The sequence below is a fragment of the Candoia aspera genome, chromosome 3 (genome assembly GCF_035149785.1).
Source record: "Candoia aspera isolate rCanAsp1 chromosome 3, rCanAsp1.hap2, whole genome shotgun sequence".
NCBI lineage: Eukaryota > Metazoa > Chordata > Lepidosauria > Squamata > Boidae > Candoia > Candoia aspera.
In genome coordinates, this window is record NC_086155.1 from 441091 (window position 1) to 455259 (window position 14169).

At 54.2% G+C, this 14169-nt stretch overlaps 1 protein-coding gene across 1 annotated transcript in view; it reads left to right on the top strand.

Annotated features, from left to right (window-relative positions):
- The window catches only part of CDH22 (cadherin 22), a 67722-nt gene that overhangs the window by 25200 nt on the left and 28353 nt on the right, over positions 1-14169 (top strand). The window contains exons 4-7 of the mRNA XM_063297457.1: positions 1700-1867; positions 2244-2431; positions 2693-2946; positions 7464-7600. Coding sequence (XP_063153527.1) covers positions 1700-1867; positions 2244-2431; positions 2693-2946; positions 7464-7600 — 747 coding nt within the window. The remainder of the gene's footprint in view (positions 1-1699; positions 1868-2243; positions 2432-2692; positions 2947-7463; positions 7601-14169) is intronic.

Here is a 14169-nt window from a genome sequence, read left to right on the forward strand (position 1 = left end):
ATGTGGTCACGTGATGTCATGCTTTACAACCGCATCACTTAGCAATGGCATTTCCAGTCCCAGTTGCAGTCATAAGTAGAGGACTACCTGATCCTGCTTGGTCTTGGTGACCTCTTGGTTCCTTTGCTCTGCTGATTGACTGATTATGTGCCATCAGGTCTTTTTTGACTTCTAGTGGCCACATAGGCAGGTCTTCTCCACGACGATCTGTCCCTAACCTGCTCTTCCAAGTCTCCCAATGGCTGCTCCGCTAGGCCTGTATGAGGGCCGAAGCTATGCCTGGTCGCGTGGGTTGCCTGTTCTGCAGGGGACGAGCAGGTGCTGCATTTGGCTGGCTGCAACCCAGCGTGGAAGGATGGCGGTCTGAGGCGCCCCAGTTCTCCCTTTCCTTCATCTCCCTTTCTGGTCACGACCAACATTCTCTGGAACAGCCTCCTTTTCCTGGCAGCTCCCCAGAAAGGTGTTTCAGTCCTGCTGCCCTTTGGTCAGCTCCACGACCCACTGTTCCCAAGGACAGCAATTCGGAGTTCCCTCTTTGTTGTGACCAGGGGGAAATCCCATCTCTCCGGTCCAGTTGCCTGTGAGCACAGTGCTCTTGCTCCTTGGGTTGCCTCCTCGATTGGTTTGTCATCGCAAGACCAAGCTGGACATTTGGCTGCGGGAGGCGAGCACATTTCTCCCGGGCGAGCTGACTTGGCCGCGTCCCCTCTGGGGCTTCTCTGAAGGGATCCTGCCCCTCGGTTGCCAGGCCACAGACCGGCCTCCTCGAGGGAGGCACTGAGCGGCATCCCCCGTGCTCTCTGTGCAGCAGGTGCAGGGTTGCATCCCACGGCTGGTCTCCATCCCACACAGACAACCCGAGGAGGGTGCAGAGACATGCATGTGCAACACAGCATTTCGTTAAGCACGGGCGGAAATGCAGGGCTTCCTGTGGCTGGTGAAGCACCAGCAAGGACCCCGGGTGCCCGTCCCTGGAGGCTTCCCTGCCTTTTTCTTTCTTTTCTTTCTTCACCCGGTTTTTGCCAAGGCCAGGGTCACTCAGGAGAGGGGGAGCTCGTTCCCCTTTGCCCCAAAGTCAGAAGGACGAGGGGCAGGTTCAGGCTAGGCGTCAGGAGGAACCTCCTGGCTGTACGGTCTGCCAGCTGGTGGAGCAGGCAGCTGGACAAAGCAGTTCTGCTTCAGGTCCTCCTTGGGGTTGGGCACATCCACGCACACCGTGTCCTCTGTCCCCTGCATGCCTCCTGGCTTTCAGCAGGGTTAGGTCCGGGGGTTGCCGCATCACCTTCCTGGGAAGGCTCCCCCTGCCTCCCACTTGGGTCTGCCAGTGTCTTCCATCCAGAGAGCCCCATACACAGCCCCTGTTTGCTGCCTGGTTAGAAGCTCCCCACTGGCACAGGTCAGTGTGCCCTGAGCCCTCTGGCCAGCTGAGGAGCCCCTGCGGGGTCCCCTGAGCAGCAGCTGCCAAAGGAAATGGCCTCAAGCCACCCTCCCAGAGCCCCCGCTCCCCCCCACCTCCTTCCACCTCCACCTCTGATCCTCCTGGCGAGGGAGGCCGCCCACCAGGGCTGTGGGGAGCTCCGTGGGCAGGGCTGGGGCTGCTTGGAACAGGAGGGAGGTCAGCAAGAAAGGGGTGCTGCAGTGGGGGGAGCACTGTTTGCACTGTGCCCCTCTCCTCACAGACCCCCGTGGCATCTTCCAGGTGTGATTCGCACAGCTGTGGCCAACCTGGACCGGGAGACTCAGGACCGCTATGAGGTGGTGGTCCGGGCAACAGATATGGCTGGGCAGCTGGGGGGCCTCTCTGGCTCCACAACCGTCACCATTGTCATCACTGATGTCAACGACAACCCTCCCCGCTTCCCACAGAGTGAGGGCTTTTGCCAGGGCTTGGAGGGGGGGAGGGGGAGAGGGGAGGGGGGCTGCTGTGGAATGAGGATGACCACAGCAGAGCTGGGCTTGCGATAGTGGGAATGGGCTGCTGACCCGCTGCCACAGTACCTGTTGCTGTCAGCCACGCAAAGCTCAACGGGGGGCCGGAGACCCTGAGGCATTGAGTGCTCCTGGGAGCTTAAACGGAGGGGGAGTCTTTGAAGGTCACAGGATGCCTGACCCTAACCCTAACCCCAGTCTCCTTCTGAGAAGGGGCAAGACGGGCTGCTTTTTAGAGGCAGGAGCAGCCCCATTTTGCCCATCAGAATTCAGCTCTTCCATCCTCTTGAACTCCCCCCCCCCCCGCCTGCCAGAGATGTACCAGTTCAGCATGGTGGAAACGGCCCCGGTGGGCACGCTGATCGGGCGAGTGAAGGCAGAGGATGCCGACGTGGGCGAGAACACAGACATGGCCTACCAGATCAAGGATGAGGGGGCCCTGGGGCTCTTCCGGGTGGCCACAGACAGCAACACGCAGGAAGCGCTGATCTCCTTGCAGAAGGTGAGCTCTGAGCGTCAGACCAGATGTCTTCCCTGCCTGGAAGGCGAAGGGCGTGCCCACAAGCCTGCTGCAGCTGGGTCTCCCTTGCCTTCCATGGGGGGCTGAATCCTTTGGGGAGGGGGCTACAGGAAAGGTCTTGGCTGGGGACCAATTTCCCCTGCCCTGCATATGCCCCCTTTCCCAATGCAGGCATCAGTCACAGCTTGAGGGGAGATAACAGGGCAGTGTGACACCCACCCATTCACTCCTTTCTTGTTTCAGCCTCTGGACTTCGAGGCCCAGGCTGTGCACACCGTGGTCCTGGAGGCCCTGAATAAGTTTGCTGACCCCCGCTTTATGGGCCTGGACACCTTCCGGGACCAGACTGTAGTGCTGGTCTCTGTGCTGGATGCAGATGAGCCCCCCGAGTTCCAGCCCCCCAGTGGCCTGCTGGAGGTACAGGAAGACGCGCTTGTGGGCTCCCTGGTGGGTGTGGTCACCGCAATGGACCCCGATGCGGCCAGCAGACCCATTCGGTAAATCAAGTCATTCCTCCCTCCTGGAGAAGGGCAGGAGGGAGGGAGCAGCAGGAGGGCCACAGGTGTGCAGGACATGGGCCTCATGAAGGGAGAGTGTGTGAGCTGGGCTTGAAGATCGAGGGGCTTCGGGGGAGAGCAAAGTGGGCAAGATGGCCAGAACTCGGCCACCGCAGAACTTGTGCCCTGTGGAGAACTTGGCAAATGGTGCCTGTGGGCACACCCTTTACCCAGGTGGTTTTTGGTTTGCATTCCTGTGCCAACCTGGGTCCTTTGCTTAGTCGAAGGTTCGGGGATTGGACACACCCAGAGAACGTGGTAGGACAGTGCAAAGCCAGACAAGAGGGAGAGCTCTCTGTGGTGGCTGTACATGAGCTTGGAGCCTTCAGATGTGCTCGCCCAACGCGCCCCCTCTGACATCTTGGAGCCCAAAAGCTCAGGAAGCTGGAGAAGCCTCTCCAAGGGTGGTCTTGAGGGAGAGAGTAAAATCCCAGGAAGCGCCCCCCCTACTGAAAAGGCAGGAGGAGCGGAAGGAAGTCTTTGCAGTGGCTGCAGGAGAGCACAACCAGCATTGTGTGGCATCCATGGCCATCCAGATCATTGGAACTGCAGGCTCACAAAGGGAGATGGTGAGGGATGGTCTTGTGAATAGAGCTGTGGCTGAAAAAAATGCACCTCCTGGTATCGGCCTTGCAAGGTAGACCAGACAGGAAACACAGACAGATGAGCTAACTCTGCTTTATTGTAAGGCTACATTAACTGAATCTTGCAAGTCTGAAAGGACAATCCTCCCCCACCCCCGTCTGCTTTACAGCCTAAGAAAATAGGGAGTCTCTTCTGAGCCACTTGCCCCATCCACATTCCTGCTGCGGGCTCAGCTGCCTTTTATCTGACCGTTCTTTTGGCTGCGTCTTGTCGCCCTGTCTCCCAAGGTCATCCCCACAGACCATTGCAGCTGGACAGATACGACCTGCAGATCCTTGTCTCTGCAGGACTTTGCCCAGGAGCCAGTGGGGGGAGGGGGGTCTTCTGAGCAGATTAAAATCAGGGAGCACAGGGCCACCACCCACAGGATTGCCAAGGAAGTCCAGTGTGGCCACATTTCATTTCGTGTCTCGAAATAAGAGGATCGATGCAAAGGGATCTCAAAGGGCAGAGTGTGTGTGTGGGGGGGGTGGAACTCGCAGAATTCAGGCTCCCCATGATAAAAGGTCAGCTGAAATATTTAGTAAGGAAAGGTCTTGCTGAGTGAAAATTTAGCAGCCTGGTTAAAAAGCCATTTCAGGAAGTGATTAGGAAGAGGAAGCCTTTTTTAGAGAACATAATGGACGTTTCCAGGAAAGGTGTGCAAGCCGGCCACCTGGTGGGCAAGTACCTGGTGTTGTCCAGCACTGGGACCACAAAGGGAGAGGCCATTGATGTTGTGATGTCACCAGAGGGGGCGGAGATGAAATGAGGTCAGCATTTGTTTCTGGAAAGCGTGTTGGACATGGAATTATCAAAATTGTTGCAAGTTTTTATTTATTTCTTTATTTATTCGATTTGTATAGCTGCCCATCCATGCATGTGTGACTCTGGGCAGTTCACATAATTAAACAACCAAGCAACAAAACTAATACACAAAACACAAATATCAGTAAAAACAATAACCCCTTTAAAACCAGATTAAAACCAAATTAAAACCATCATACATAATGAACAGGCAAGTCATGTGTCAATCGGTGCAACCCTCTAGCAGGCTGCGAATCATAACCGGATCCCAGGCACGTTGCAGAGCTGTGTCTGGAGAGCCCCAGCAGGGTTGGGCCAATCCGACCTCTGGGGCAGGGACGATGTTCCCAAGGGCTGGTGCGGTGACAGAAGAGGCTCCCCTCCTGGCTCCCGCTAGGTGAAGCTCCATAACAGACGGGAGTGTAGCGTGCCTCTCCTGCCCGACTGGGTGGGACGGGCAGACGTAACCACAAATACGTCCTGCTGAAGAAGAGTTGAGGTGGCTTCCGCAAAGGGTTAAGTCTCGCCTCTCACACCTTTCAAGTTCCTAAATACGACAACAGACAACAAGTGTAGGTCGTTTGGCCAGATTCCCCAGCACAGAATCCCATCCCTCCCAGCAGCTGTGGGAGAAGACGGAGGGCCTTCTGCTGGGAAGAGAAATGAAGAGACAAAAACCCGGGAGTACAGACAAATGCGGGGGGGCCCTCTGGCAAGGAGAGAGGTGAGAGTGAAAGATGTCCAGTACTCTGGACGGGGTCGGCACTTAAAGTGGGGCCGCTGGGGGTGCCAAGGGGCCCTGGGCTGGTCAAAGGCGAAAGGGAGGGCAGCGAGCCCCACCAGTCGCTACTCTGCCTGTGGTTCTGAGTAGCGACTGGTGCGGGGAGGCCAGGAGGGGCCTTCCAGGGTCCTGATGGATGGCTTGATGGAAAGGGAAGCCCTGGAAATGGTCTTTCTGGAGAAGAAGGACAGCGGGGGTGGGTGGCCTTAGGAAAGGGAGGTAGGAATCTGTGGAGCCGCCGTGGGCTGAAGGTCAAGCTAGCGAAATGCCTACAGGGGACCCAACAGGATCAAGGGGTGAGAAAGACAGCAGCGATGCAAACTGTTTGCTTTAAAAATAGGAATGGACGTCCGTAAGACGGTTCCTGGTGAGAGGAGCTCCAGCGTGGGAGTTCGGTCTTCTGCCTTTGAACCCGGCCAGCTTTGAACGGCTCAAAGACGGGTCACACCGGGCCCTCCCTTCCTGGCTATGGGCCCCATGGCAGAGTCAGATCGGGTCCCCAACTGGCTCCTGGGTGGGTCTGCCTGCTGGAGAGACCGACCTTGCAGGAACTCAGACACTAATGGGGCGGGGATAGCAAGGGGTTTGGTGAGGAACTGGGCTAGAGTAGAGCATCTCATGTTTTATGAGTGAGGCGGCAGCCGCCCTCGTGAGACGGATCGTTGTAGGTCTTCCCTGGACCTTTCTACTTTGGTAGGGATTCCCCTCCTGCCCCACTTATCCATGTCCTGACTTCAACAGCTTTTTTGTGGAATGATGGGGGGGGGGATGCCAAAGGGAGAATGGCCTGGGCCCGCGGCTAGCAGGGCCTCTGCAGGAGCCCTGCATCTGCCCCTCTGGTAGCCCCCTTGACTCCCCCCCTTGCTCGGCCGTCCGGAGAAGGCTGTGACTTCAGGCCTCCACGTTATCTTCCAGGGATTCAGAAAGGCATTTGTACTGCTTGCAAAACGAGCATGCCCAGGCAAGGGGCTTTTCTGCCTCAGGAATTCATGGCTTCTGGCTATTCCTTTGCCAGTCGGTGGTCCCGGGAGCCCTCGTGCCAAGGATGTGGACAGGCTGGGGGTTTCCAGATGGTCAGCCCAGCCCAGCCCAGCCCAACAGGCCTGTGGTTGCAGCTCTGGCGGCCACATGAGCTTGACTCGCGTGGTGTCCCACTGCAACGCGCCTTGTGGCTGTGGCTCCAGCTGCGCTCTTCTGTCTCCTGCCCCCTTTGGTCTGGCACTTCCCTCTTTCAGGGTTGCCTGAATGTGCATCCCAGCCTGGGTCTTATTTCCAGCACCTCTGGTGTGTAATGTCTGCAGATTTAACGAGTGTCCTTGCCACTCCTTCCTCCAAGCCATTAACTTTATTGCAATGGCACCTTGGCAAAGAGTAGGACCTACACAAGCACAGTCCCCCTGCCCACTGGGTACCACCAGGCCGGGGTAGGCATCCAAAGAGCCAGCAGTGCCAGCTGGAGCTCCGTGCCGAAGGGGCAGCTCTTCCCCACATGCTGACCTTCAGCTGATGGAGTCTTGGCAGGCCAAGTATTGGCTTTTGCTCAACAGAGAGTAGTGAAGCCAAGAAGAGCTCCCCCATCCCAATTTGCAGGCTGCCTACTTATCTTACCTCCCCCATCACTGCCTGGGCTGAGACCACCCCCCCCCCGCCCCTGTGCTTGTCCCTGGGACTGCAGCAGCTGCCGCTCTTTTGTGATGAGCCCGCTCTCTCTGCGCCTGCATGCAGGGTGGGGGAAGGGGCGTGAGGGAAAACCTGTGGCCCTCGGGCCAGGCCTTTACCCGCTTTCATGGCTTCTGCCTGGCCGGGCTAGAAAAGAGCGCTCCTTCCTACTCTTCCAGGCTGGGCAGGGCCTGCTTCCTCCTTGTCCTGCCCCCTGGGAGAGTGTGCTGGGGCATGACCCTTGCAACCCCTGCTTGGGCCTTCCCGAGGTGAGGAAGGGACTCAGAGGTCTCCTGCTTGCGGGGCGTTGGTGCAGGTGCAGAGTAGGGCAGCAGCCAAGAGGCATGCTGGTGTGCAGAGCATGCAGGAAGGAGCCTGGGGCATCCCCTGTGCCAGGCCGCTGGGCGTGTCCTGGGCGCCAGGCGTCTTGTGCAATGCGCAGGTCTCTCAGAAATGGCTTCCTTTGGTCCTGCATCTGTCATCCAGACAGGCTGCTGAGCCTTGAGCTGCCCAGCCCTCCCTGTTCTGGGTAGTTCTCCCCAGTCCTGGCAGCGCCTCATAGGTGCTCTTTCCTCTTGGTGCCCAGGTATGCCCTTGAACGGCCCAGCGACACGGAGCAGCTTTTTGACGTCGATCCCCAGACCGGGGCCATCCTGACCAGCCAGGCCTTGGACCGAGAGACTGCCGGCTGGCACAACATCACCGTCGTGGCCACGGAGGCTGGTGAGCTGGGCTGGAGGGGTCGGGGGCAGGTGTGCCCGGAGGAGCTTGGCAAGGGAAGGTCTTGCTGGAGCCGCTCCTGAAGGCCCGGCAGTGCCCCCCAAGAGGGTAAACTGAGCACAGTTGCCACGTGGTGCTCCTGTCGGTTGCCCAGCTGAAAGGCCACAGAGTGATTCTATGGATCCAGAAACCAAAGGGAGGACCTGTTGCCACGGAGCCTCCCTGCCTCCTGGCTTTCAGGATGTCTTGATTTGGGGGAGGGGGCCAGAAGGGGCCACCTTTGAAGGACCGGTCCTGAGAGACACACTGCGGTAGATGCCAAGGCCGTTCAGTAGGCCTTGCTCTCAAAATTAGCCCCCACCGCAGCTCCACGTGGGCTGTGTGCCCTTTGCCCTTTCCTCTCAAACTGCCCCCCTCCCGTTTCCGCTTTCTTTTCCTTGTGCTTTCCAGAAAAGGCCCCTCTAAATGCTGCAGGGAAAAGTAGCCTGAAGAATGGGTGAGCCCAGGGGTGGGGAAGGCGCTGAAGCAGGAAAACGGGGCGGGAGGGGCAAAACGCTTGATTCCTGCTGCCACCCCCCACCAAGGTGGCTGTTCTGCTTCTGTTGCTGGGGTGTGCAGGGTGGTCTTGCAGAGGCCCAGGGGCTGCCCAGGGCAAGGGCAGCTCAGGGGCATGACTGCCATGGCGGCAGGGGACTCTCTTGGCTGCACATTGCAGTGGCTTCTAGCAAAGGCTCGGTTCACAAGACAAGTTTAACTGGCTTATATAAAAGCTTTGCAGCTGTACCACAAGCCAAACTATGTTAGTGTGCTGTTGTGTAGCCTGTTGTGCAAGCCCATCATGGCTCAATGTATGAATTCAGAAAGCATGATGTGTTAGTGCAGTCATTGTGATCAGCTCAGTTGATCACCACAGCTAAACTCGGAGTGCAGAGGCCTGGAGAGCCTCTCCTATCTCCCTGGGTTAGACCTTGGTCACTGTGTGAAGACCACTATATTTCAGCAATTCTTGCTCTGTTTGAAAAGTTGGAATGGATGGCTGTCATTCCTGAGAGCTTTTTGTCTTGTTTTCATTGATGTGAATTGATAAGGAAACATTGATGACTAGGATTTTTGAGCTAGCTACGTATCCATTTAATTGTCATGCCATCTAGTTTTCACTTAACTAGGTTAATAATCAATATGTCATGATCAACTGGTTACAGTTGAAATGAAGATATATTATGCCTATAGCATTCCCACAACCTATTTAGACAGTTACCCATTCAAAAAATTAGGCAAGGTTAGTTTGGTAAGGCTTGTTCCTGACAAAGCTACAGTGAAGGGTGATTATCACACTGTTGTCAGGATACTTTCAGAGAAATTTATTTGTGATTTTTAGAATTTTTATGAACGTTATGGTCTGAAGCTCCCTGGATCCTCCCTTGTCTTCTTTCAAAAATAAAGAGATAATTTGCTCTCCTCCTCTTGTCTACCCAGAGTTCCCCTGAAACAGACTTCAGCTACTTCCTTCAGCCCCATAGGATGCAGTTTACCTGGTCCTAGAGATTTAAACTAATTCACAGTAAATGGATATTCCCAGACCATTTTTCTTTCAGTCTCCCGTGTCAGTCCCACCTCTCTCCGCTCTGCTCTTTGCAATTTCTTGCTGAAAATCTCACCCTCATGTCAGAGAAGAGTGAGGGAAAAGAGAAGTGGAGCAGCTCAGCATTTTCTTTATTACCTGTTAGCATGCTGCCACCTTTGCAAAACAGCTGATATTTATTATTCACATTTCTATCACCGCCCATCTCCCCCTAAAAGGATATGCCGATTCTTTCCTTTTACTTTTATTTTGAAAAGTCCTTTTTGTTATTCTTAGCACCCTCTGAGCTTTCCTTTCCTCTGCAGTTCTGGGCTACCTCCCTGTACTTCTCATTTGTGACCTGGCCCTCTTTCCATCTCCTGTCTACATCCTTTTTAGTCTGCAGATCTTCACTAAGCTTTTTGTGTAGACACAATGCCTTTTTCTACTCCATTTTAAAATTTTCATTGGAATTATTGACTATTGTCCTTTTACTGTGTCCTTGTTTAGGAACTTCTGCCCATCTTGAGCCCTTTCTCCTTTAGCTCCTCCTGCCACAGAGCTCCGTTTATCTGAGTCTATTAAAAATGGTATTCTGAAATCTGAGATACACATTGAAAAAAAAGCTTCCCTTAAAATCAAGGACTCTGGCATTCCATGATCAGCTTTCCCCAGTGTTCTTTCAACTTCCCCTTCCTCAATTAAGCCTTCCTGTGGGTTGGGATCGAATCAGGATAGCTGGTCTCCTTGTGGCTTCTTCCATCTCCTAAAAGAGAAAGAGGTCAGCCAGATGTCAAGCACTTCCTGACAGGACTGTTCGGCAGATGTTATCTCCCAACAGATGTCAAGAAAATTAAGGTTCCTGCCACTCCAACTGCATGTCTCTTGAAAGCTTCACCCCCATCTCCTCCTTGGTCAGATGGTCAGTCATAGACACTAACAATAATACAATTTCTGTTTGTTCCTCATTTACTTTAACCTCGATAGACAACAAGTCTGTGAACTTCATGAGCCAACGTTCTTGTCATTGTGTGGATAATAGGCCACATTTCATCCACACCAAGATCCTTCAACAATGCACAGATTCTTATATGAAATCCTTTCTTCAGAGTTTTCATCTCAAAGCTTCATAAAACTCAGTTGCAAGTTCCCCTGATCCAGTTTGCCATGCTTCGGCCCAACACATTTTTACCAGCCTTGTGGTAATAGCCCATCATCCAGATAAGCCAGTCCATGGTCCCTGCACCCCACTGGGCCTCGTGGACATTGTCTTGGAGAAGTCTTTCTCTTCCAGGGATTGGGAGGATGGGTGAGAACCCCCCAGGAGCTTGGCATCCGTTACTCGATCTCCAAAGTCCATGGTTATATGGCTGTAGCTCTTGGTGGTATCGTTTGTGAGAATATAGACAGTGAGAATGTACCTGCTGAGTCTTGGGGGTTATCCCTGATCCTTGCTCCTGGCAGACAGCACCTGCATGCATTGATGGGACTCTTCAGTTCGTCTCCCCCCAGGAGGCAGCCCCATCCCTCTGCTTCTGAAGGAGCCGTGGCTTGGTCCTGTTCTGCATTGTCCCTTTTCCTTCTGCCGAAGGCTCTGAGCCTGTTTCCTCTGGGTCCGAGGGGTACAAAACGTCTTGGGCATAACTCGTTTACTGTTGCCGTTCTCATCCACCGGGTTGCTCCTTTGACCCCAATCCTTGCCGTCGTCCAATCTCTTCCACACTGCTTCTTCTTACAGCCATTGTTGTGGTGCTTTTTCCCTTTGATAAATCTTCATCTCCTTGCATCACCTGAAACATGAATCATGCACTCCAATCCCTTGACTTTATTTTTCAAGGGCTGCTACAAATTTAATTTGCTATTGGTTTATACCAGGCTGATCTGAGGCAGGAACACAAACATGCCTCAGACACTGTGGGTCACAGCTGCAGGCCCTGTCCATACATAGAATCATGAAGGTACATTAGAGGTCATCCAGTCCAACCAGTAGAGAGTCACAGAGATGGCCTTGGAGAAACTGAACAGAGATGAAGGTTGGGAAAAGATGAGTTAAGCCTGGGAAACAGAAAGGCTGAGAAAGTAATTCCTCCCTAATTCATTAGAGTATTTGGTGGTGGTGGGTGCGCTCAGTCAGGCTTTCAACATTCTGTTCCTATTGCCTATGCAGTATGAATAAAAAGTAGTTCTATTTTGTTGCCTGGCCTGGCCTACCTCGAAGGACTGACAAACCACCTGCTTACGGCAGATCTAAAGCATTTCAGACCAGCTTCTGGCTGACCAGCTTCTCTTTGAAGACCTCTAGCGAAGGGGAACATATTACTTTGCATACTGCCTGTTCCACTGACTGACAGCCAATATCAAAAAAAAACACCTGCTCGTATCTAACTGAATCTACTTCCTTACAGTTTCAACCCGTTGATTTGGGTCCTGCCATCCCAGGGGACAGAAAATGACTCTGCTCCCTCCCCGCTGCGGCAGGCCTTTAGCTGCTGGAGGCCTGCTCCCCGTCTACCCGGATTCTTTAATCGCTTCTCGTAGGCCTGGCTTTCCAGACCCTTCACCATCCTGGTAGCCCTCCCATAAAGTTGCTCCAGTTTGCTGATGCCCTTTTTAGACTGCAGGGCCCAGTGCCACACATGGCATTCCGAGGGGGGCTGAGCAAGATAGAGCAGAGTTGGGCAGTTACTTCCCACAGTCTGGACTCCCTGCTCCTGTCAATACACCCCAGATGGGAGTTGCCTTTTCAGCAGCTGCGTCTGCTGTGGTCCCCTTCGCCGTGCCATCTGCTAGAACACCCAGACCCCCTTCTCCTGCCACGCCAGGTCTCCCCCACCCCATAGTTCTGTCTTTCATTCTTTTCTTTCCAGATGTGGGACTCTGCATTTCTCCCCCCCCCCAAAGTCCATCCTCTTCATTTTGGCCCACTGGCCAATCTGTCAAAATCTTTCTGACCCTCCCCTGACATGCTGGTCACTCCTATTACTTTTGTGTCATCTGCCGATTGACCCTCATCCCCTCCACCCCTTTCTCAGACCTTAATGGAAAAGGCTGACTGTCGCAGAGCCCAGGACAGACCCCCGTGGCCCTCCGCTTGACACCACTCTCCAAGTGGACAACTATGGAGGAATGCCTCGGGGTGCAGCCATTCAGCCAGTTAGGAATCCATCTAATGGCTGCATCTTTAGCCCACGTTTTACCATTTTGTTGAGGAGGAGGAGATAAGGCATGCTGTTGAATGCTTTGCTGTGATCAAGAAATGGTCAGCCATTTCGGGCAGCTGAATGAGAAACAGCCACCACCCAATAACAGGAATGCTGTTCTGTTAACAGAATCTTGGAAGCCTGACCAAGTCTCTCTCTGGCCCATCTTATAATACCACACAAAATCAAGGTGGGGTTATTCTGAGTGTCTTCCTCACGCTTCCTCCTGTCTCTGGACTGTGTCACCTCTCGTCCAAGTCCCTCCATAAAACTCTCTCATACCTTCCCCAAGATGAGCTCTATATTCCCCCACAGGTATGCTCCATTCACAGCATGGCCCTGATCTAGTATGCTGGCAACTCTTCTCCAAAAAGACCATAAGGTTGCTCTGGCACAATTTGTCTGGGACAAATGGAAACCCTGGCTGACTCCGGTTCATTGTTACATTCCTCACCCAGGGTGCATAAAGGTAGTGTTTCACAATCTTCTTGAAGAGCTTGCCCATGGATGCATGATGTTTATGCTCGGTTCTTAAGATGCCAGCCATAGAAAGCATGTATTTCTCTGTATTTCAAGCTCTCAGGGACCCAACTGGTTTAGAGGGAAGAAGGGAAAAGGAGCGCCCCTTTAACTCCACCGGCAGACCTGTGTCCTGGCTCTGCGAACCCGCTCCCTGGAACGGAGGCACCTGATATCCTTCCTGCAGCCGAGTCCTGGTATTCTCTGAGCTGGGTGGTTTGTTTGCAGATGTTTCCATACCCAGCGAGGCAACGTCAACAGTGCAGTAATGAAACATCTGCAAGCAAACACCCAGCCCAGAGAGCACTGGGGACTAACTCCACGGTTCAGCCCTGAGCTCCAGAGATTCCCTCCTGCTGGAGCCTTCCTGTAGTCTCTGCTTACTCAGCAGGAAGCGTGAGGGGCCTTCAGCAGCTCTCACAAGACTCCCCCCTCCTTGCAATCTGCAATTTCTCCAGCGACGACCTTCTTACCCCTCTCAGCTGAGTTCGCAGTTCTGCAGACACACGGCTTCTCCTCTCTCCCTGGACTCTTCCTCCCATTGAGATCCACCCTGCTGGGCGGCCTGTTCTGTTCTGGTTAAAGACCGAGTGCAAACGCACCACTATAAAGCCTCGGATGTAAGTTCAAAATGGGCGACTCTCAGCCGGAGGGGCACAAAACAGGTGTCTAAAAATCTCAACCCAAACCAGTTTTATTCAGGCTTCAGGCGGGTTCAGGAGAACAGGGTCATCCACAGTGGAGCTGCAGGAATGCTGATGCTCCTCCTGGTGCCAAGCGGCTGCCAACCAGAGGGCCTCCCTGCGCTTATTCAGCTGGCACTCTTCGGCTGCAGGCTCTTCTGGGCTCACAGCCCCCCCTTCGTCCCCGAGGCACCCCCCTCAAGAGCAAATACTTGCTGCTTCTCCACCCCCCGACATTCAACTCGAGGCTGCCCACAAGGGCTTGGCACTGGGGCCGTGACCTCGCAATGGAGTCCCAGGTCTGAGTCCCAGGGCCACAGAGAGCTTCTCCCTTTGCAAGTCTGTTGGGGGGGGGGCTCTGGAATAGTCACCCTCTGCTGACCTGTGGACAATGCCTGCCTATTCCACATGGTCAGGAGCTCCTTTCTTGCAGCCCACGGCTGGCCGTGGCTGCCTTCCTGAGCACACTCCCTCGCCTTGTCTCTGCCCCTCCATGGCCCCAGCGCAGCCATGGGCATGTTTGTGTGAGCAACAAACCCCCTCCTCCCCCATGCATCTCCTCCTCCTCCCCCCCTCAACACAGACATACACACACAACACAGACATGCT